We start from the raw sequence: 20,367 nt of genomic DNA, 5'->3' as shown, positions 1-20,367 counted from the left end.
GGAAAATCTTCAAAATTCCATTTATTATCCTCATTCCATAACTGTAACACTAGCTCTGGCACTAGCCTTGCTATTCCCATCAACCCCTCTTCAATGTATAATAGATCCTTCATTGTGGCTGGGTCGCGACTTTGGAATTCACTTCTAGCTGGTGTCAGAAACCCTTAACTCAACAACATAATTTAAAACTGCATGCAGAGATTACCTGTTGAATACCATCGATTGTTTCATGTGATTGGTGATGTATGATAGGTTATGTAATTGTGGTACATAAGCTAGTAACATTGGTATTTTACTCTACAGTTGAAGAAAACTGTTATTCTTATAATTTGTTGTCAGCTGCTACTTGTTTCCGAGAATATGTTTTTCGTCTCCAATTCTTCTTAAAGTGTGCTGGCTCAGTGGAGATGTCGCTGGTGACTGATCAAGCCAATCTTCGAATGAAACATGTGGCCACACAGGTCACATCTAAAGGTAGGTGCAGGACGTGGTTAGATCTGACATAGTTTCCGCTTACCATGGGTTTTAATTTCTTGTCTGCGACGTGCCTGCTCAAAGAGTGAGACACCTTCTGCAGTAGCTTTGTGCTAAAGAATGTGGTTTTGTGCAGTTGTTGCCCAGGTGTTAGCATTTATGTTGGTGCTATTCAAAGTCTTCGGGCCAATGACCTAGATGTTAGGCCCCTTTAAACAACACGCATCATCATCATCAACATTCATAGTATTCTTAAGCTGGTCTTTATAACATTTCAAAGGAGCATCTTGTGGCCTTTTGACATGATCAATCTCACTGTAGAGAAGTCGTTTAGGCAGTATGCTATCATCCATTCGCTAGATGTGACCAAGCCACCTAAGCCGATGAGTGGTGATGAAGGCTTCTATGCTGTTCATATGTGCCTTGTCAAGAACTGCCACAATGCTTACGCAGTCATCGCATTTCATGTTCATGATGGAAAGTTTCTGCTGATAGAAGCGTTTCAGTTTCTTCATGTCACGACGATAAAGTTTCCAGGTTTCACATCCAAATAGTAATGTTTTTGATATTATTATTGAAAAAACAGAAATTATGCTAACTCAACTTCTGCTTGGAAACAAAATTAAGCTGGGAGACAAAGAAATAAAAACTGTAAAAAAAAAACCAAATTATAAATATTTAGGTGAAATAATCATATTTAACAAAAAACCAGCATGGAAAAATAGAATAGATAAATTGGTTACAGCACAGCATGTTACCAAAAATACATATCATAAAACGTGTCTCTCAATAGCAACCAAATTGAAACACTACGAAACAGTCACCTAGCCACAAATTACATATGCAAGTGAAACATCATTTAAAACAACAAACACAGTTGGAATAGACAGGAGTGCTCAAGTTAGATAGGAGTATAGTGAGAACCTGTTTAAATAAAAATTATCAAGTAAACACAGTCTGGAGACTAGCTTCCAATGAGACAGTTTATAAAGAAATAGAACCTGTGACTAGCACAATGAAAAAGAAACTAATATCATCATTCTTAGGCCATCTAATATGGTCACCAGAAAATAGAATCAGTAGAAAAATTATGGTAGAGTAAGAGTAAGAATAATATTAGATGGATCAAAGAAATTAAGACATGAGAGAGTTGCACATTACAATAGGAGATTTAAAATACAAAACAAATAGACTCAACATTTTGAAAGATAAACAAACTAGACTGCAGACAAAACTCAACAAGCAGAGAAGAGGAAGAGCGATTCCAGAAGCAGACAGAAAATTACGTTCAGAAAGGATGAAATAGTATTGGGCTGACAAAAAGAAGAAGAACCTACATAAACCTAAGTAGTCCTATGTTGGCTAATTATTACTATTGCTGTTGTTATACAGTAAATGTACATAATATTTAGCTTTTAATTTTTGTACTCATGTACACAGATCACTGTTTATTGCCACACTTGTATTTCCATTACTTTATTATGTATTGTGTTCTGTTTATGCATTGCTTATCCTTTTCAGTTTGTATGTAACTTTTTCATTACGACTATTTCTATTTTTGTTTTTTACTTTTATGTTTCAGATTTATTTTATCTTGTTTTTATTTGTTGAGCTTCGCTTTCATTCTTCTTGGTCTCCATATGTGTTATTTAGGTTTGCTGTTCTTGATTTTATAATAGAATAGTATATCTCTTTTATATAATATGTATTAACTTGTAATTTAGGTGGTTAAGTGAAAGACAGGGCCACGAGCCCGAACTATGCCACTGCTAAAATCAAACAAACAAACAAACAAACAAACAAACAAACAAACAAACAAACAAACAAAATAAATAACCATATTCACTCTCATTCATGAATCCCATTCAGACATGAGAAAGTCTGGAAGTGCTTATAAGATGACATTTACAGAGGGTTTTATCTTTGTCTTAGATTTAATGTCCCTAATGTCATTGGGGAATTCATTCCACCAGCTTGTGACAGTGACCATAACCAATCTATTGTAAGTTGTGGTTCAATGTACAGGAATTTCTAGCATAGAGCCTGACCGGGTGTAGAGAACTAAGGCAGTGAAATCTGGAGGACAGGTAAGGAGTGTTTTCAGAAAATACTTGATACACCAAAGTAGTTGCATGGAGTCTACGTCTATAGTTCATTCATAACTAAGATCACTGCCTATAGAAATGGGCATATGAACGAATATATATATAATATATGCAATTTGGGCACGTTGCAGTCTCATGCCTTGCACATTATTTATATCAATAAAACTGTACCGCAGTATTCAAGAAGTGGAAACAAACGTGACAATGAGCCTCATTTTCAGGGACCAGAGAAATATATTTTAAAACTGTTTCAGAGGATGCAAGCTGTGATATATCTTTTTGCACACATTCATCACATGTTGTGACCAATCTGAAGTTTTACTTATAACCACACCAAGATTCATAACTGATTCACAATATGGAATAATGGTACTGTTCTGTGCAACAGGAGGAATATCACATTGTTTTAAGAAGTCTTTTGAAGTGCCGAATAATTATTGCTTGCTTTTAAAGGAGATTAATTTTGAGATTGTAACTCGATGCATAACGCAACATATAGCACTCTGAATTTTATCAGTTCTTGAGTAATAATAGATTTGCATCAGCCTAAAGATGATACTTGCAGTGTGTGATCAATCTGGCATAATTATGTAGGTAAATTACAAATAACAGTGGTCTAAGTAAAGATCCGTGGGGTTTCCCCAGGAGTTTGTTAAGTGACTCAGAACTGTTATTATTTACTGTGAGACACCGATGGCGATTTTTGAGGCATGGACCGAAAAGGTTTATCGCCATCTGGCTGAAACTTAGTCGAAGTAGCAGAGAGCGTTTATTCCTGAAGCACAGGTATTTATGCATTTACACTTGGAGGTGTGGCCTTACATTGTCTCGTAATTGGACATCATACTTTCACCTTGATAGGTTCTCATAATTCGAGAAAGTATTACTTTGAGAACATATTTCCATTCTTGTAGAGTTGTTACATTGTGTGTAAATGATTTGTTAGACTCTATTAGCACAGTTAGTCAGTGAATGTCTTCTAATATTGTTCTAAATGTCCCTCCAAATGCTTAGAATGCTATTTAAAAATCCTAGACCTCCCCGATAAAAGATAATTTTATGTGAGATTAATTTCAAATGTGTGAACCTGTGTGGGACAAAATTACGTTGTATCTGCTATGTTAAATTTCAGAGTATATTTCACTTTACGCATTTCATGGGATTTATGCAAGATAGTGTCATCAGTTTCAGTGATGAATTCAGATTTTTGGCAGAATTAATAATCAGCACTAATAATAATAAAGCTGAAGGTCGGGTTAAACTGAAATTTAATGGTCATGTGTGGTAAATGTTATTTGCTATTATTGTGTTATGTTTGATATGTGCTCTATTAGTGGGTTATGAGCCTGGAATACGGCAGATCCTGAGGGATTAATTGTGTAATTTTATTTAGAGAAGCATGTGTCTAGAGAACCATGCATTCTGTGAATTTGGAGCACATTTAAATAATGTGGGTGAGGTTTAGGAGTAATAATAGTTTATCGCGACTCATGAACCACATGTCCGATGACATTAACGTTTGACCAATATTTATGTGCATGGTATTTGTCGACCAATTCTTCTGAATATTGAATCGCTAATTTTCTAGATGATCAACGTTGTGATAACTCTGCTAATTTTCTTTCCAAGGGATTGCCCAGATTCAATCACATTTCTATGAGTGTCGAGTGCTACGATTTATCAGATACCATCATCTGAATATTCCATGGATAGGAAAATAAAAATAAAAACTTAAATTTAAATTCCAGAATCCGATTGTAAAATATGTAAATAATAATCATCTGCCATTTGTATGAGTGTGGAATGAGTGCAGTAGTTAGTGATATTTTTCTGTGATTTATCGAAATGTGGTTCTGACCTGGCCACGTGTTCATCATGTTCGGCCCAGGTTATTTTAGCGTTGTTTGCGATGACTTATTTTGATAGGATTAAAACCTTTAGTAAATTTTATTTGAATTTTGCGTAAAGTTGACAGTAAAGTACCAGTCAAACATGAATAGGTGCGTATTATTTCGAAGTTGTATGAGCAAAGTACCAAAATTGTAAATCTTGTAAAATTCATTTTCAAGGCATCGAGTAACATAAATTAATTAATGTTATATGTTGTTCAGAGCAGCTTAGAGGGATTTTCATGGAAATAATAATTCTTGTGAACGTAATTAATTTTTTAAGGTCTCGAATAGACATGATTAAGTAAGATTACGTTAATGGAAATATTTTCAGGAGTATAGTTCAGTGGAATTCACACCAGAAAGACGAAATAATATTAATGGAATTTGTCCATGAAGAAGAAAGATAACGTAATATTTCTAATAATATTTACAAAGTTTAATGATGCCATTATCAATTAATTTTCTTCATTAATTTAAAATTTATGAATTTTCTTGAGTAAAGGTAGATGCTATTGCGATAGCCTATGATAGTTTAATATTGGATAGCTTACTGTTGTTTAATTTTTTTAATTAGCTCATAATCCCACCGATGTTAGGAGGTGGTTCTCCCACAATAACTTTTATTTTTATTCAAGCCAGATGTGGGCTAATTGTTATTTTATTTACATTGCAGTAAAATGCAGGCTTTGTCATGGTTGGAGAAGGAAGTTGTAGTGTATCAGTTAACCTCTGGAGAAGAAATCAGAACCAATATCAGCAAGATTAAATTGTTAAATTTTGTTATTTTGTATTATATGAAGTGCTAGTTGTAATAAATGTCAAACCTATTATTTTAAATGTTTGTTTTTCAATTGTCATCCGTCCTTAAGTCTTACCCGCCCTTTTAAAATAAGTGACATTTACAGTAAGATACAAAAGTTGAAAACTAGAAAAGCGGCTGGAATTGATCAGATTTCTGGGGATATACTAAAGACAATGGGTTGGGATATAGTACCATATCTGAAGTACTTATTTGATTATTGTTTGGTCGGAGGAGCTATACCAGATGAATGGAGAGCTGCTATTGTAGCCCCTGTGTATAAAGGAAAAGGTGATAGACATAAAGCTGAAAATTACAGGCCAGTAAGTTTGACATGCATTGTATGTAAGCTTTGGGAAGGCATTCTTTCTGATTATATTAGACATGTTTGTGAAATTAATAACTGGTTCGATAGAAGGCAGTTCGGTTTTAGGAAAGGTTATTCCACTGAAGCTCAACTTGTAGGATTCCAGCAAGATATAGCAGATATCTTGGATTCTGGAGGTCAAAGGGACTGTATCGCGATTGACCTGTCTAAAGCATTTGATAGGGTGGATCATGGGAGACTACTGGCAAAAATGAGTGCAATTGGACTAGACAAAAGAGTGACTGAATGGGTTGCTATATTTCTAGAAAATAGATCTCGGAGAATTAGAGTAGGTGAAGCTTTATCTGACCCTGTAATAATTAAGAGGGGAATTCCTCAAGGCAGTATTATCGGACCTTTATGTTTTCTTATATATATAAATGATATGAGTAAAGGAGTGGAATCGGAGGTAAGGCTTTTTGTGGATGATGTTATTCTCTATAGAGTAATAAATAAGTTACAAGATTGTGAGCAACTACAATGTGACCTCGAAAATGTTGTGAGATGGACAGCAGGCAATGGTATGTTGATAAACGGGGTTAAAAGTCAGGTTGTGTTTCACAAATAGGAAACGTCCTCTCAGATTTAATTACTGCGTTGATGGGGTGAAAGTTCCTTTTGAGGATCATTGTAGGTATCTGGGTGTTAATATACGGAAAGATCTTCATTGGGATAATCACATAAATGGGATTGTAAATAAAGGGTACAGATCTCTGCACATGGTTATGAGTGTGTTTAGGGGTTGTAGTAAGGATGTAAAGGAGAGGGAATATAAGTCTCTGGTAAGACCCCAACTAGAGTACGATTCCAGTGTACGGGACCCTCACCAGGATTACCTGATTCAAGAACTGGAAAAAATCCAAAGAAAAGCAGCTCGATTTGTTCTGGGTGATTTCCGACAAAAGAGTAGCATTACAAAAATGTTGCAAAGTTTGGGTTGGGAAGAATTGAGAGAAAGAAGAAGAGCTGCTCGACTACGTGGTATGTGAACATTAAAAGAAGAATAATAGTTAACACCACCTTTCCAATACTTATCTTTCCTTATATTTAGGAAATAAACATTACAAGAGGCATTATATAAGGCGTTAATATAAGGAATGATAAGTATTGGAAAGGTGGTGTTGACTATTATTCTTGTATTAATGTTCATATCTGATGTCCAATATGGTCTACAATGAGATTTATTACTTGTAAGTGGTATGTTCCGAGCTGTCAGCGGAGAGATAGCGTGGAATGACATTAGTAGACAAATAAATTTAAGTGGCGTTTATAAAAGTAGGAAAGATCACAATATGAAGATAAAGTTGGAATTCAAGAGGACAAACTGGGGCAAATATTCATTTATAGGAAGGGGAGTTAGGGATTGGAATAACTTACCAAGGGAGATGTTCAATAAATTTCCAATTTCTTTGATATCATTTAGGAAAAGGCTAGGAAAGCAACAGATAGGGAATCTGCCACCTGGGCGACTGCCCTAAATGCAGATCAGTATTCATTCATTCAGTATTCATTCATTCATTCAGCGAACGATCCACGACTGGTACTCTCGGCTCTCCGGCTGAGCCGACCGGGAATAAAGGGGGCAATAAAATGCCAAGCTCCAGATGAAAGTCTTCAAAAACATCTTTCTAATTCCTATATCAAGGTTCGAAGTGTGCAAATTTCTTTTCTTAAGAAAGACCTTCTTTGCTTGTGCTAGTCTGCATTTTATGTCTCTCTTACTTCTGCCATTGTTAGTTATTCTACTACGCAAGTAACAATATTCATCTACTTCTTTTAAGACTTCACTTTCTAATCTAGTATTTCCTTCATTTGACTGCACACCATTACCTTTGTTTTGGATTTATTTATTTTCATCTTGTTCTCCTTCTCCAAGGCTGTGTCCATACCATTCAGCAATTTTTCCGGATCTTCAGACTCAGATAGAATATCATCAGCAAATCTCAGAGCTTTGATTTCCTCTCCTTGGATTGTGATTCCTTTTCCAAGTTCCTCTTCGACTTCCTTTATCACCCGTCCTATGTAAACATTGAAAAGAAAGGGGACAAACTGCAAAGTTGCCTCATTTCTTTCTGGATTGCTGCTGCTTTTTCATAGCCTTCGATTCTTATCACTGCTGACTGATTTTTGTACAGATTGTAGATAATTCTTCTTTCTCGGTATCTAATCCTGATCCACCTACAGAATCTAAAATTGCTGGGTCCAATCAACATTATCGAATGCCTTTTCTAGATCTACGAATTCCAAGTAGGTACACATGCTTGTCTTTCTTAATTGGATCCTCTAAATCCAGACGTAGTCAGGATTGCTTCACGTGTTCCTACATTTCTTCCGAAGCCAAAATGATCCACCTTGCAACTCAACTTCAACTTGTCTTTCCAATCTTCTGTAAATAATATGGATTGAAATTTTGCAAGTGTGTATTAAATTAATGGTGTCGTAGTTTCCACACAGGTCAGCACCGCATTTCTTGGGAACAGGTATAATAACATTCTGTTTAAAATTGGATAGCACTACTCCTGTATCATACATCTTACACACTAAATGGAATAACCTTCCCATGCTGGTTTCTCCTAAGGTGGTCAGTAATTCTCAGGGTATATCACCAATTCCAGGTGCCATGTTCCTATTTAGGTCTCTCAAGGCTCTGTCAAATTCTGACCTAAAAATTGGGTCTCCAATTTCATCCGCATGAACAGTTTCTTCTTGTTCCACAACCTTACCATCTACTCCTTTTCCTTGATACAATTGTTTAATATGTTCTCACCATCTTTCTGCCTTGTCTTCTTTCCCTAGAATTGGTTTTCCATCTGAGCTCTTAATATTCATACACCTACTTTCCTTTCTCCAAAAGGTTTCCTTGATTTCCTTATATGCAACACCTAACTTTCCTAGGACCATAAAACCTTCAACATCCATGACTTCTCTTTCAGCCTTCTTTCTTAGCTTCCATCTCTAGTTCGTTCTTTAATCACTTGTATTCTTTCTGCCCTCCTAATTGTTTGCATTTTTGCACTGCATTGTGTTCATCAATCATGTCTAATATCTCCTAAGTTATCCACTGATTCTTATCTTTCTTCCTAACTTTTCTTCAGGAGGTCTATTGATCTCACTCTTCATGACTGTCCACTTTTCACCTTTTGTGTTTCGTTCAGCCTTTTCACATAGTCCTTGTGCAAAGTATTTCTTGAAACAATCCCTCACACTTTTTTTTTCAACATATTTAGGTCCTATTTTCTTATATTCTTTCCTTTCTTCAATTACTTCATCTTCAAATGGCATTTCATGACCATTACACTGTAGTCAGAGTCCACGTCATCTCCTGGGAAAGTTGTAATCCAACACCTGGTTTCTGAATCTCTGCCTAACCATAATGAAATCTATTTGATACCTTCCTGTGTATCCAGGTCTTGTCCACACGTACATCCATCATTTGTGATGTCTGAACCAAGTATTTGCAGGGACTAAATTATGACCAGTGCAGACTAGCCAACTTCCTCTTTCGTTCCTACGTCCTAGTCCGAATTCTCTTACGGCTTTACTTTCTCTTCCTTGGCCTACCACTGCAATCCAGTCTCCCATCACAATTAGATTCTCGTCTCCTTTTACATATTGTATTAAATCTTTATCTCTTCATACATTCTTTCAATTTTTTCATCCTCTGCTAAAGTAGTAGGCATATAGACCTGCACTAATGTGGTGGGAATTAATAAAAATTAGTTCACTATGCTGGTCCAAGTAGCTTATCCGCTTGCCGTATTTTCTTATTCATTATTAATGTTATTTGTTTTACGTCCCACTAACTACTTTTATGGTCTTCAGAGATGCCATTATTTTATTATTATTATTATTATTATTATTATAAGGTGTAGGGACATTGCGACCCAATTGGCCAGAGGGCAACCACTGCAGTCAGCCTCCTAAGTATTGGCGGGTAAACCAGAGATCTAACTTACTTGAGGAAATGCTTGTCCAGTACTGACCGTCTAGTACAAAACCAAACACTTCTGCAAAGATCATGATAGGCCCAGCAAGCCAGTGGTTAGCATCTTTTATCGCTTTCAAACGTAAAAAGAGCCTCGGATTGAAGTTATTACTTAATGTGACACAGTCTTTGAGCACATCTATCAGGTATGACGGCCAACATTATAAGACAGATTTGCAAGGCGAGAAAAGTATGAATTGGGACCATGATTATATTGACCCTAACTGGTAAGGCTGAAGAACTCATTGATATAAAGCAAAGGAGTAACATATCTACAGTATTTTTGTTATCGTTTAGATCCACTACACTACTCTTTCTGTGAATTTCATCATAGGTCTTCATGTCTTCCACACTGATTACTGGGTGAGTATAGTTAGTAGCCCTTGCTCACTGAATCGTGACACCATCCTTTAGTATGTAGGCCTCACCCATTTCTCACATGATTTGGGTGAAAATTATACGCATCACCTAAAGTAGGTAATGCCCTAGAACTTCTTACAATATTTCTCTGAGTCACGTGCATGAGATGCAACAATGGAATCTCAGCCTACTTGTCAAAGTCTGACACCATAGGCTCCGTGCGTACAGCAATGTGCTGCTGCGGGTGGAAATTACGAGAACTACTTAGGGGCACCTTCATTAACAACTGACCATAAGAAGATGAAATATGTGTGATGTTTACATACATATATTAAATCATTTTACAGTCGCCCTCTATCGCTGAATCCCTTTTTATGTTTCTAAAGCCATTATTAGAATCTAAAACCACATTCCCTGTGTGTTGATCTGGTCATATTTGCGATGTACATAGCCGCCGTGATGGATCACACAGACGTGAAGAGTAGAACCTTGTGTCCCTGTACATTCTCTATCGCAAGTTTGGTTTTGTTTATGACAAAGTATATGATACCTGCGTACGGTTTTTCAGTTAATTTCTTATCTTCCCCCCCAATAGAATTAATATACCATCCTTCATAGTTTAGGCTTTACTCAATTAAACGACTAGTGGCTGGGTATAACGTAAAAGCGGAACCAAATAAATAATTTTTTTTTGCTAGGGGCTTTACGTCGCACCGACACAGATAGGTCTTATGGCGACGATGGGATAGGAAAGGCCTAGGAGTTGGAAGGAAGCGGCCGTGGCCTTAATTAAGGTACAGCCCCAGCATTTGCCTGGTGTGAAAATGGGAAACCACGGAAAACCATTTTCAGGGCTGCCGATAGTGGGATTCGAACCTACTATCTCCCGGATGCAAGCTTACAGCCGCGCGCCTCTACACGCACGGCCAACTCGCCCGGTAATAAATAAATTAAGAAGGAGAAGAAGAATAAGAATAAGAATAATTTTACAATGCTGTCATCAGATGATGTCATAACTTTCGGGCAGAACTGTATGCTTGTTGTTGGCTACATTAATAGATACTGTGATACAAAGGTTTTCTTCACGACCTTATGAAATTCATCTGAAAAGACGGTGGATCATAGCAGTAAATCGCAAGAAGTAATTTGGGATTTACACATTTTAATTAATACAAAATAACTCTTTGCAACATGTATTTTTGACCATTTTATAAATAGGTTAACAATTAGAAAAAAATATAATAGCAATGTTATGTCTGCAAAGCAAGTTGCATTAGGCAATTTTTTAGAGTACACACATCATAATAGATATACATTGTATTTTCTTGCCACAGTCTTTATTATAGCAATAATAATAATAATAATAATAATAATAATAATAATAATAATAATAATAATAATAATAATGTACTGTAACTACGGACCAAAATGTGAAATTTTATAATATTCCATTAAAACCTAACGAAATGGATTTGGAAAGGCAGTAGAGAAATCTAATTACACAAATAGGCTCCATTACGCAATATCAATACCTCACAAAATACCGTATTTTACAGCCGTAAATTCATGTCCTCGTCCCGAGGTCGTGGATTTCTTTTTAAGCACACCCCTAAAGATAATGAGCTGCATGCACCGTTTTAACCACATACCAACCCTCATGCCAATCTTAAGTTTCTGGCAGAGTCAGGATTCAAGCCTGGGCCCCCGAGGAAGGCAGCTAGCAGCGCCAACCTTTATATTACAGAGGTGGACTTGATGATATTATAAATACAGACACAAAATATAAATACTTACTGGCAACTTTAAGTGATTCTGAACTTTTCTTCTCATGCATAATTTTTGATAGTGAACTTGTGGTTTCAATATCAGGAATTTCAATAGGTCCACCATCAAGCCTGAGACTTTTTATCAGGAAAAGTTCCTTTACTCTCTTACCCTTGTTATAGTTCTCTTTCCCTATGTTTGAGATGCGAGGTCGAGACCATTCACATGGTCGAACTGTATGCGAGGTGACATATTCTGAGCAAACTGCATAAACAACAGCTGAAATATGCTTACATTTCATGGAAACAATTATTCGCCTTCATGAAATAATAACGATTGTTACCAAGGCCTTTCTTAGGAAACATGATTATGTTTAAAATAAATTCAAATTCAAATTTAAAATTAATCGCTCCCAGCAGCATTAACCGATCAAGCATGATATCGTATTAGAAATAGACCAAGGATATTTTTCTAAAGACAGCATTGTTGAATATGTAATGAACATTAATCTCGTTATCACCATTACTAATGCATAAATTACTATGTTGCATCTATCGTGAAATGGTAGGATAACTAGTGAACCAATGTTTCTTTCTGATCACATTTGCAGTTAATGCTCTGTTGCTATTTCCTGCGAACTGTTTTTCTTGTAAATTTATTACATGACCACTTTATGCAAGTTTGGAATAATGTGGCCAATTGTAGTTGCATGAAACACTCTGAAATCCCACTGTTATTATTTAGTTGGCCTTGGCAGCACGCAGTGAGACGACAGCACATATGTGCACATTGAAACGCATTAACTTACAATGTTCGCCACTCGCAGTGCAGCGGTGCATTTCTCCCATCAGCACACGGAGCCTATAGGAACTTCAAAGCTCTTGCCAGTAGGAAAATTTTAGGCTGCTCCTAACATAGCAAACAGATGCCTTTTCCAGCTGCTCTTCTGGAGAACTGATGATTCGTATAACAGCGGTTTTAGAAGCATTTGCTCTATTGAGGGCCCTTTGCCCTCTAATAAAAGCTTATCAGCCGTAAAACCATTGCCCTTTGTGATAGAAGAGGTTATTTTTCACTGCCTGACACTTGGCGCGGAGTTGCTGACTGTATGGTCTGCTCAAGTCCATAGCAGGATAAACCTGGATAATGGTAGGTCTTACGGCGACGGCGGGGTGTGAAAATGGGAAACCACGCAAAACCATCTTCAGGCCTGCTGACAATGGGGTTTGAACCCACTATATTCCAATTTCAAGTTAACAGCTACGTTTCCCAAACCACGTACAGCCACTCTCCCAGTAAACCTTGTTTCCAGACTTGAGTCAAATCCTGGAGTGAATCCTAGGAGAACTGTTCTCATTCAATTGTTGTACAAAGTTGGACATTGTACATTTTAATATGAACACTTGTAGGAGTATTTTGGGACCAACTGAGAAATAATTAATTTTCTAAATACAAGGGGCATTCAATATATAATGTAACACATTTTATTTCTCAGCTAATTTTGGTTTGAAAGAATTAGAATTTTGTTTAGGACATCTGTGAATATTCCTGCTTCGTCTCATAGAGTTTCATTAATTTCCGACAGGTGGCAGTGCTATAACTAGCCTTCAAAATGGCGTCTGTAACGGAAGTGCATACCAAACAGAGAGCAGTTATTGAGTTTCTTTTGGCGGAAAATCGGAGCATCACAGATATTCATAGGAGCTTGCAGTACGTCTATGGAGACCTGGCAGTGGACAAAAACATGGCGAGTCATTGGGCGAGCGTGTTTCATCATCACAACAAGATTGAGCAAACCTGCCTGATCTCCATTATGCTGGCCGGCCGCATACAGCTGTGACGTCTGCAAAGTTGGAACGTGTAGACACCCTTATTCGAGGTGATCGATGGATCAAAGTCGAACACCTCGCTGCTGAACTTGATGTCTCTGTTGGTAGTGCTGACACACTTATCCACCATTTGGAGTATTCAAAGCTTTGTTCCAGCTGGGTTCCTCGGCATCTAACGGAAGATGTTGATTCCCATAGGGAACCTGAAATATTTGCTCTGGATGAGTAAATTTATAATACCAATATAGTTGGTCCATTATTAAAACCTATGGCACTACAACGCTTGAAGGGCCTTGGCCTACCAAATGACCGCTGCTCAGCCTGAAGGCTTGCTGATTACGAGGTGTCGTGTGGTCAGCACGACGAATCCTCGAACCAGCCATCAGGTCCAGGTAAAAATCCCTGACCTGGCTGGGAATCGAACCCGGGGCCTCCGGGTAAGAGGCAGGTACGCTACCCCTACACCACGGGGCCGGCAGTTGGTCCATTATTGGACATTATAAATTTTCCAGCTAACTCATTCCTGGTTGCCAGCGTTTTATGCGTTATTTAATTATAAATTTACTCATTCAGAGCAAATATTTCAGGTTCCCTATGTGAATCAACATCTTTATCATCTGATGACAAGGTAGGCATCAATTTTTGGAAATGAGACAAAGTCTCTCATAGTGCATTGGCAATGCCGGTGGCTTCAAGTAGCCTACGCAGCAGGCTGCACGATATGCCCTGGCAATGCGTCTTGGTAGGTGTGCCATTTACCAAATGATGAGCCCAACTTAGCACACTGGGGCAAAACGCTGGCAACCAGGAATGAGTTAGTCGGAAAATTTATAATGTCCAATAATGTACCAACTGTATTGGTATTACCTAACGGAAGACCATAAAGAGCAAAGAAGAAACATCTGTCCAGAATTGCTTGCTCGTTATGAGGCTGAAGGTGACAATTTCTTGTCAAATATTGTCACAGGTGATGGAAGATGGATTCAACACTTCAGACCAGAAACAAAACAGCAATCCATGGAGTGGCGCCACAACAACTCGCCCATGAAGAAAAAGTTCATAACCATACCCTCAGCTGGTAAAGTCATGGCTACGGTCTTCTGGGACTGTTAAGGGGTTATTAGGTTCAATGTCCTCCCTCGTGGTGAAATGATCAACTCTAAAGTGTATTGCGCTACTCTAAGGAAATTGAAGGAACGACTTCAGCGTGTTTATAGCCACAGAAATGCAAAATAACTTCTCATTCTCAATGATAACGCAAGACCTCACACAAGTCTGCGCACCCGATAGGAGGTCGCAAAACTTCAGTGGACTGATCTTCCTCATCCACCCTACAGCCCAGATCTCGCACTTTCTGACTGCCATCTGTTTGGCCCAATGAAGGATGAACTTTGCGGGAAGCACTACGTGGATGATGGGGAACTTATCCATGCAGCACGACGATGGCTCCGACCTCGACCAGTCGAATGGTACATACCATGCAGCCACGCAGGCCCTTGCATTACGGTGATGTAAGGCCATAGCTTTGAATGGAGATTATGTTGAAGAATACTGTATAGTAGCAAAAGGATTGGGGAATAACATGGTGTATTTGAATCCTCAATAACAACAATCAGCTTTTAGAAGGAAAAAAAATGTGTCGCATTATATATTGAACTCCCTTCGTACATTAGCACATACTTCATGCTTAAAAAACAAACAAAAAACACAGGAATTCTGTTATTTTTGTGCGGTTAAATTAATTGTAAAATTAGTGATAACACTCAAAATATTGCACAGTTTACTATTTTAAAAAAAAAATTAAAAAGGAAATTCAATCCCAAACCTTGAAATCCCTTATAATTTATAAGACACTTGTCTGGCAACTTAACAATTTCTACTCCATCTTCATCTTTGCTATGCAAGAACATAAATTTTAAAATTACATAAAAATAACAGTTTACTCAAGGTGAAAGAATGTTAACTCAATTTAACAATAAATAGCAGTGTAAAATAAAAGCACCTGATACAAGATGAATTACATAAAAATATTTAATTTAATCTAAACTATAAAATCCATTTATATAATAGTTGCAATATGTTTGTTCAAATTAAACTGTGAACAATTCTTCTATGCACTGAAGAAAGTGATGTCTTCATTCAACCTGATACAATTAATTTAAAGGTACACATGGCTTTTGGTTAGTACATTTTAGATCAGGGGCAGCTTTTCAGGTGAAGTGCCACTTCACCATTTATTTTTACCAGATTTTTTAAAATCTATTTTTCGCATGACATTTGTTGGTTTTACAAAAATAATTTTTTTTTTTTTGTATGGCGTTTGGAGCACCAAGAGCTCACATCACTTGATGAGAACCAGGGCAACTCACAAAAGCGCCGGCTGTCGGCCACAGTATGGCGGGCGAGATTGAGTGAAGACAAGAGATTCCGCAGCTGGCTCTATGTCCCAAGTGCTCCCTCGTACCACTTGGCCTTGGTGGTTGTCATGACAACTGTGACATCACCCGCGTACTTTCCTCATAGCGGAATGTGCAAGTGAAGTTGCCGGAAGATCGGAATGTTTCGTCTTCCCTGCGTCATCCTGTGTGAAGTACGAGTATTTACGCATTGTGGTTCATTCGTAGTGTTGTGCTGTTTAATTTAAACACATGTATCCTCCTTATAACATAGTGTGTATTTTGTTAGAAACACCATTTTCACGTTGGAGAAACGAAGATCAGAATGAAGTTCTACATTTTGGTTGCCCTACTGAATCACTACAAATTTGTGCTACAAAAGAAGTGAAACATTCTGTTAAATCTTACAATTTTAGTTTCAAATGATCGTGGTTTAAGGTATTTCTATGGTTGTACTCCTCTCCAGCTCTACAGAAGTTGTTTAGTTGGCCCTGCTTGCTTTTTAGCAATAAAAATACCGTTTGGAATAAAGAAGGATTTTCAGCCCTTTTGAACATAACACGTTCTTTACATAAACACTCAAGACTCTGCAGAACATATAAAATGCCAGCTAGATTTGAACACTTTGGAAAGAAACCAAAATACGATCTCTGATGCCCTGAAGGAAAATACTACACTGTATATTGTACAGTTCAATGAAAATGTACGTTTAAATAGATTTTTCCTTCAGTTGGTAATTGATGCAGTGCTCTATTTAAGTAAGCAAGAACTAACTTTTCGTGGTCATGACGAAACATTAAATTCAATAATCGTGGTAATTTTAAGGAATTGTTAACATCAAGGAACCCTGCAGAAATTCAAAACCAATATTCTAAGATAAAAAGTGTGTTTTGTGGCGAATGAAAGAGTAGGCCTATTCAAAATGAGTTGATAGAGTGCATTTCAGAATACATCGATGATTTCGTAAAACCAGAATTGACGAGTGCTGATTTTTTTTTCTGTTCAGGTGGACGACACGATAGATATCACACAGGTGTCTCAGTGTTCTGTAATTGTGAGGTTTATTAATGCTGACGGGGTTATACTGGAACATTTCTTAGGTTTCCATGATGTAAGTGCTGACAGATCCTCAAGATGCTTTGTTTGCTTTATTGGACAAAATTTTGGGACCATGCAATTACAATCACAAATTAGTAGGACAGTGTTACGATGGTGCTAGCGTGATGTCTGGCCATTTAAATGGCCTCCTGAGAAAGCTCCTCTTGAAGTATTTGTACACTGCTTGGCACACCGATTGAATTTGGTCTTACAACAGAGCTGTAAAACAATACGAAAGTGTTGTATATTTTTTTCATCAATTTCTAGAATACCATCCTTTTTCCATCACTCGGTGAAGAGAACTTACGCCATTTCTGCTGTATCGGGGCCATGCATTCCAACCATGACTCCTGTTTGCTGGAGCTAGAACTCAAAATTACTGAGTGTAATTGTGGATGACTGGGAAAAGCTGAAAGAAGTTTTTGAAAATATAGTTAACAGTGAACAGTCTGGTGACAAATGTACTCTACTTGCCAGAGGCTTTCTTCAAAACATGAACAGTTTTGAATTCACTTTTCTGGAAGTAGGGTTCCATGACATTTTTTGTTTAACTGATATTCTTTATGATATTTTGTAAAAAAGTAATTGGATGTGAACTATTGTATATCAAAAATAAGAACATGTGATCTTCTAAGAAACAAGAGGACCGATGAGCATTTTCTAATTATATTTGAAAAGGCCAGCAAAATGACGGATATGCGCCAAACCCGAGAGTATAGCACCCTTACTCAGCACGCATGTGTTCAGATGTATCGAGTTTTATATTTGGAATTTTGGATAACATTTTGATGGAAATTGAGGAGAGATTTTGTGACTATGACAAAATTAAATTTGTTTGCTTAGCCGATAACACAAAATTTGAAGAATACAACACGTGCTTTCCTTCTAGCACTCTCGAAAACATGCAAAATTTCTTTGGATCTGTCTTTCTCAGGATGACTTGCTTAAAAAATGAAAACATTATTTTGTATGCCGATGAAAAGTACAGACATGTTTCTACTGAAAAGATGTTCCAAATGCTTCACGAAGATAAAGACATTTTTACATATGCTTATAAATTGTTCTCCCTTTTTCTGTCCATTTCATCTACTACTGTGTCAGTGGAAAGAAACTTCTGTTGCCTAAAACATATAAAAACATACCTTACAAATGCCATTTCAGAAGAGAGACTTTCTTATTTGGGGAATATTGCTATTCAGAAAGAACTACTTCTGCAGTTAATGACCAAACAACCATTTTATGAAGACATTACTGACAAGTTTGCAGCTTTAAAGGACCGGAGGATCGACTTGATGTACAGAAAATAGGCGAGTTCAATTATTAAGAAAAGCAATTAATGTAAATATATATATTTTCTTTACCACTATAACTTTTTCGGTTTCTAGCGTCAGTAAACAGCTGTGTGTCGTAAATTAAAACACATCAAAATGTCCAGCTCTTCCCGAGGGTGCCACGCTTCCATAATTGTTAGTCTCCCGGACAGATCTTACTTCTACTTTGCATTGCAGAGCAAAGGCAGCCACATGGTTGCCGCACTGTGACGTTACACAGCGCTCCGGTCTGTATACATTTTTGGTCACGTGCTGGACCCTCCGCCAGTCACAGGTAGGAGGTACGAGTACAAAACAACCAAAAAAAACCTCGTAGTTCCTAAATCTGTTGCTCAAAACCAAATGGATTATAGCTCTTCACCATACTTTACAGCCACAAGCCGCCACTGTTTTAAATGAAAGTGAATATTTATATCACAACTGCAAAACAACTTAATAACAGAGTGTTACCAACAGCTGCAATGCACCTTCAGCAAAAAAATTGGATTTTACTAGTGTTTGAAATGTTAGAGCAGAAACTTTTCTGGTATAACCAAGCATCCGATTCAAAAAATCACTGTGCGAGTTCAGGTAGGTTAATTCTGGATATCAAGAGGTAAACTATCGTGACATTTTACTAACTTTACAGGAGAGCAGAAAGAAGCTGCTGAAGCACATATTTTGCTACGTTTAAGGGAGGTTGAATTGGTAATTCTGACCATGGTAAACTATCGTAAGAGCCAATACTATAAGGAGTGCAGCAGATAGCATAAGGTTGAACTGTGGTATGATCACTTACCATTATTAATGTCTGGCTTCTCCTTGAACATACAACAGTATTACATAGCTTATCTTCATTCCTGCATAAGACACACACACATAATAGTGTACCCATAAGAATTCATGAACAAAACAAGTTGCATACGGTAAAACCTCAATATATTCGTTTTAGTGTTTACGACAGTTCACCTCTGACATCCAGAATTATACTTTAAAATAACTTCTAATTTAACTTACAGTGCCAAATTCTTCCTCCTCCTCACGGTGTATGTACGGGGTCTCTGGTGGGTCATCCATCTCCGGTAGTTCTTCACGTTTCATTGAATTTTCGGACTCTGATTCAGATATAGACCCCTGTTCAGCTCCGCTCAGGTGGTCCCCGACGAAGGTTGCATCCTGCTGGCTGATGTCATCCAGATCTGTAGGGTGAGGGCAAGGAACTACAATACCTGGATGGGGGCCAAGCTCAGGGGCTGGGCTCACACAAATGGAAGGTGCAACTTGGGAGGAAGACAAAGGGCTGGGAGACCATTCTCGCTCCAGGTAAGCAACAGCATGATAAAGTCGTTGGAATGAAGGTGTCACAGCACCCGAGAGTGCTAGATGGTCACTTTTTGGTAACAGTTTATTGTATGGTGAGCAGGGAGTATGAGGACGGAAAGAAGGGGGCAACAAGCAAGCTAACGATGTTAAAGCATCTATAACAAAGGGTGCAGGGAAGGAAAGAAAATAACAAGGCTTTAATAAAATTAAGTCTTTTGCAAACTTGATATGGTCTTAGACGTCAAAAGATGATATGATAGAGTCTAAAATAAAATCTCAAGAGATGCCATTATAATACATCCTAAAAATTAAGAACTCAGCATGCAAACCACGTCAACAACTTGAATATTGAAATGTGCCTCATACAGGATCGTATGAAGTATTCCACATATCAAATGCCATTTTAGTCTCCGAGTTTTTTGACACCTAACCATTCATTAGTAATTCCCACATCTTTCTTCCAACATAAACTAGCTGTCACACCAGAGAAGCTTCAACAAGCACACTTTGAACATTTTCTCTCCAGGAAGAACCTTCCATACATATATTGCTAACTGAAATGTTAAAATGGAACAGATTGAAGAGCCTCCTTTATCATGTAAAATACTAAACATGAATACAGGTTTTTCATGCACTGAAATATTAAAGGAAGTAATTTAAATTTG

At 37.4% G+C, this 20,367-nt stretch overlaps 1 protein-coding gene across 4 annotated transcripts in view; it reads right to left on the bottom strand.

Annotated features, from left to right (window-relative positions):
- Orp8 (Oxysterol-binding protein-related protein 8) overlaps positions 1-20,367 on the bottom strand; it is a 565,732-nt gene that overhangs the window by 303,271 nt on the left and 242,094 nt on the right. For all 4 annotated transcript variants that reach the window (XM_067143024.2, XM_067143025.2, XM_067143026.2 and 1 more), the window contains one exon: positions 19,397-19,578. In XM_067143024.2, the coding sequence (XP_066999125.1) occupies positions 19,397-19,578 (182 nt within the window). The remainder of the gene's footprint in view (positions 1-19,396; positions 19,579-20,367) is intronic.

This window comes from Anabrus simplex, chromosome 3 (genome assembly GCF_040414725.1).
Source record: "Anabrus simplex isolate iqAnaSimp1 chromosome 3, ASM4041472v1, whole genome shotgun sequence".
NCBI classification, from domain to species: Eukaryota; Metazoa; Arthropoda; class Insecta; order Orthoptera; family Tettigoniidae; genus Anabrus; species Anabrus simplex.
Note: the sequence above shows the minus strand (reverse complement) of the source record. Positions and strands in the feature narration are given on the sequence as shown.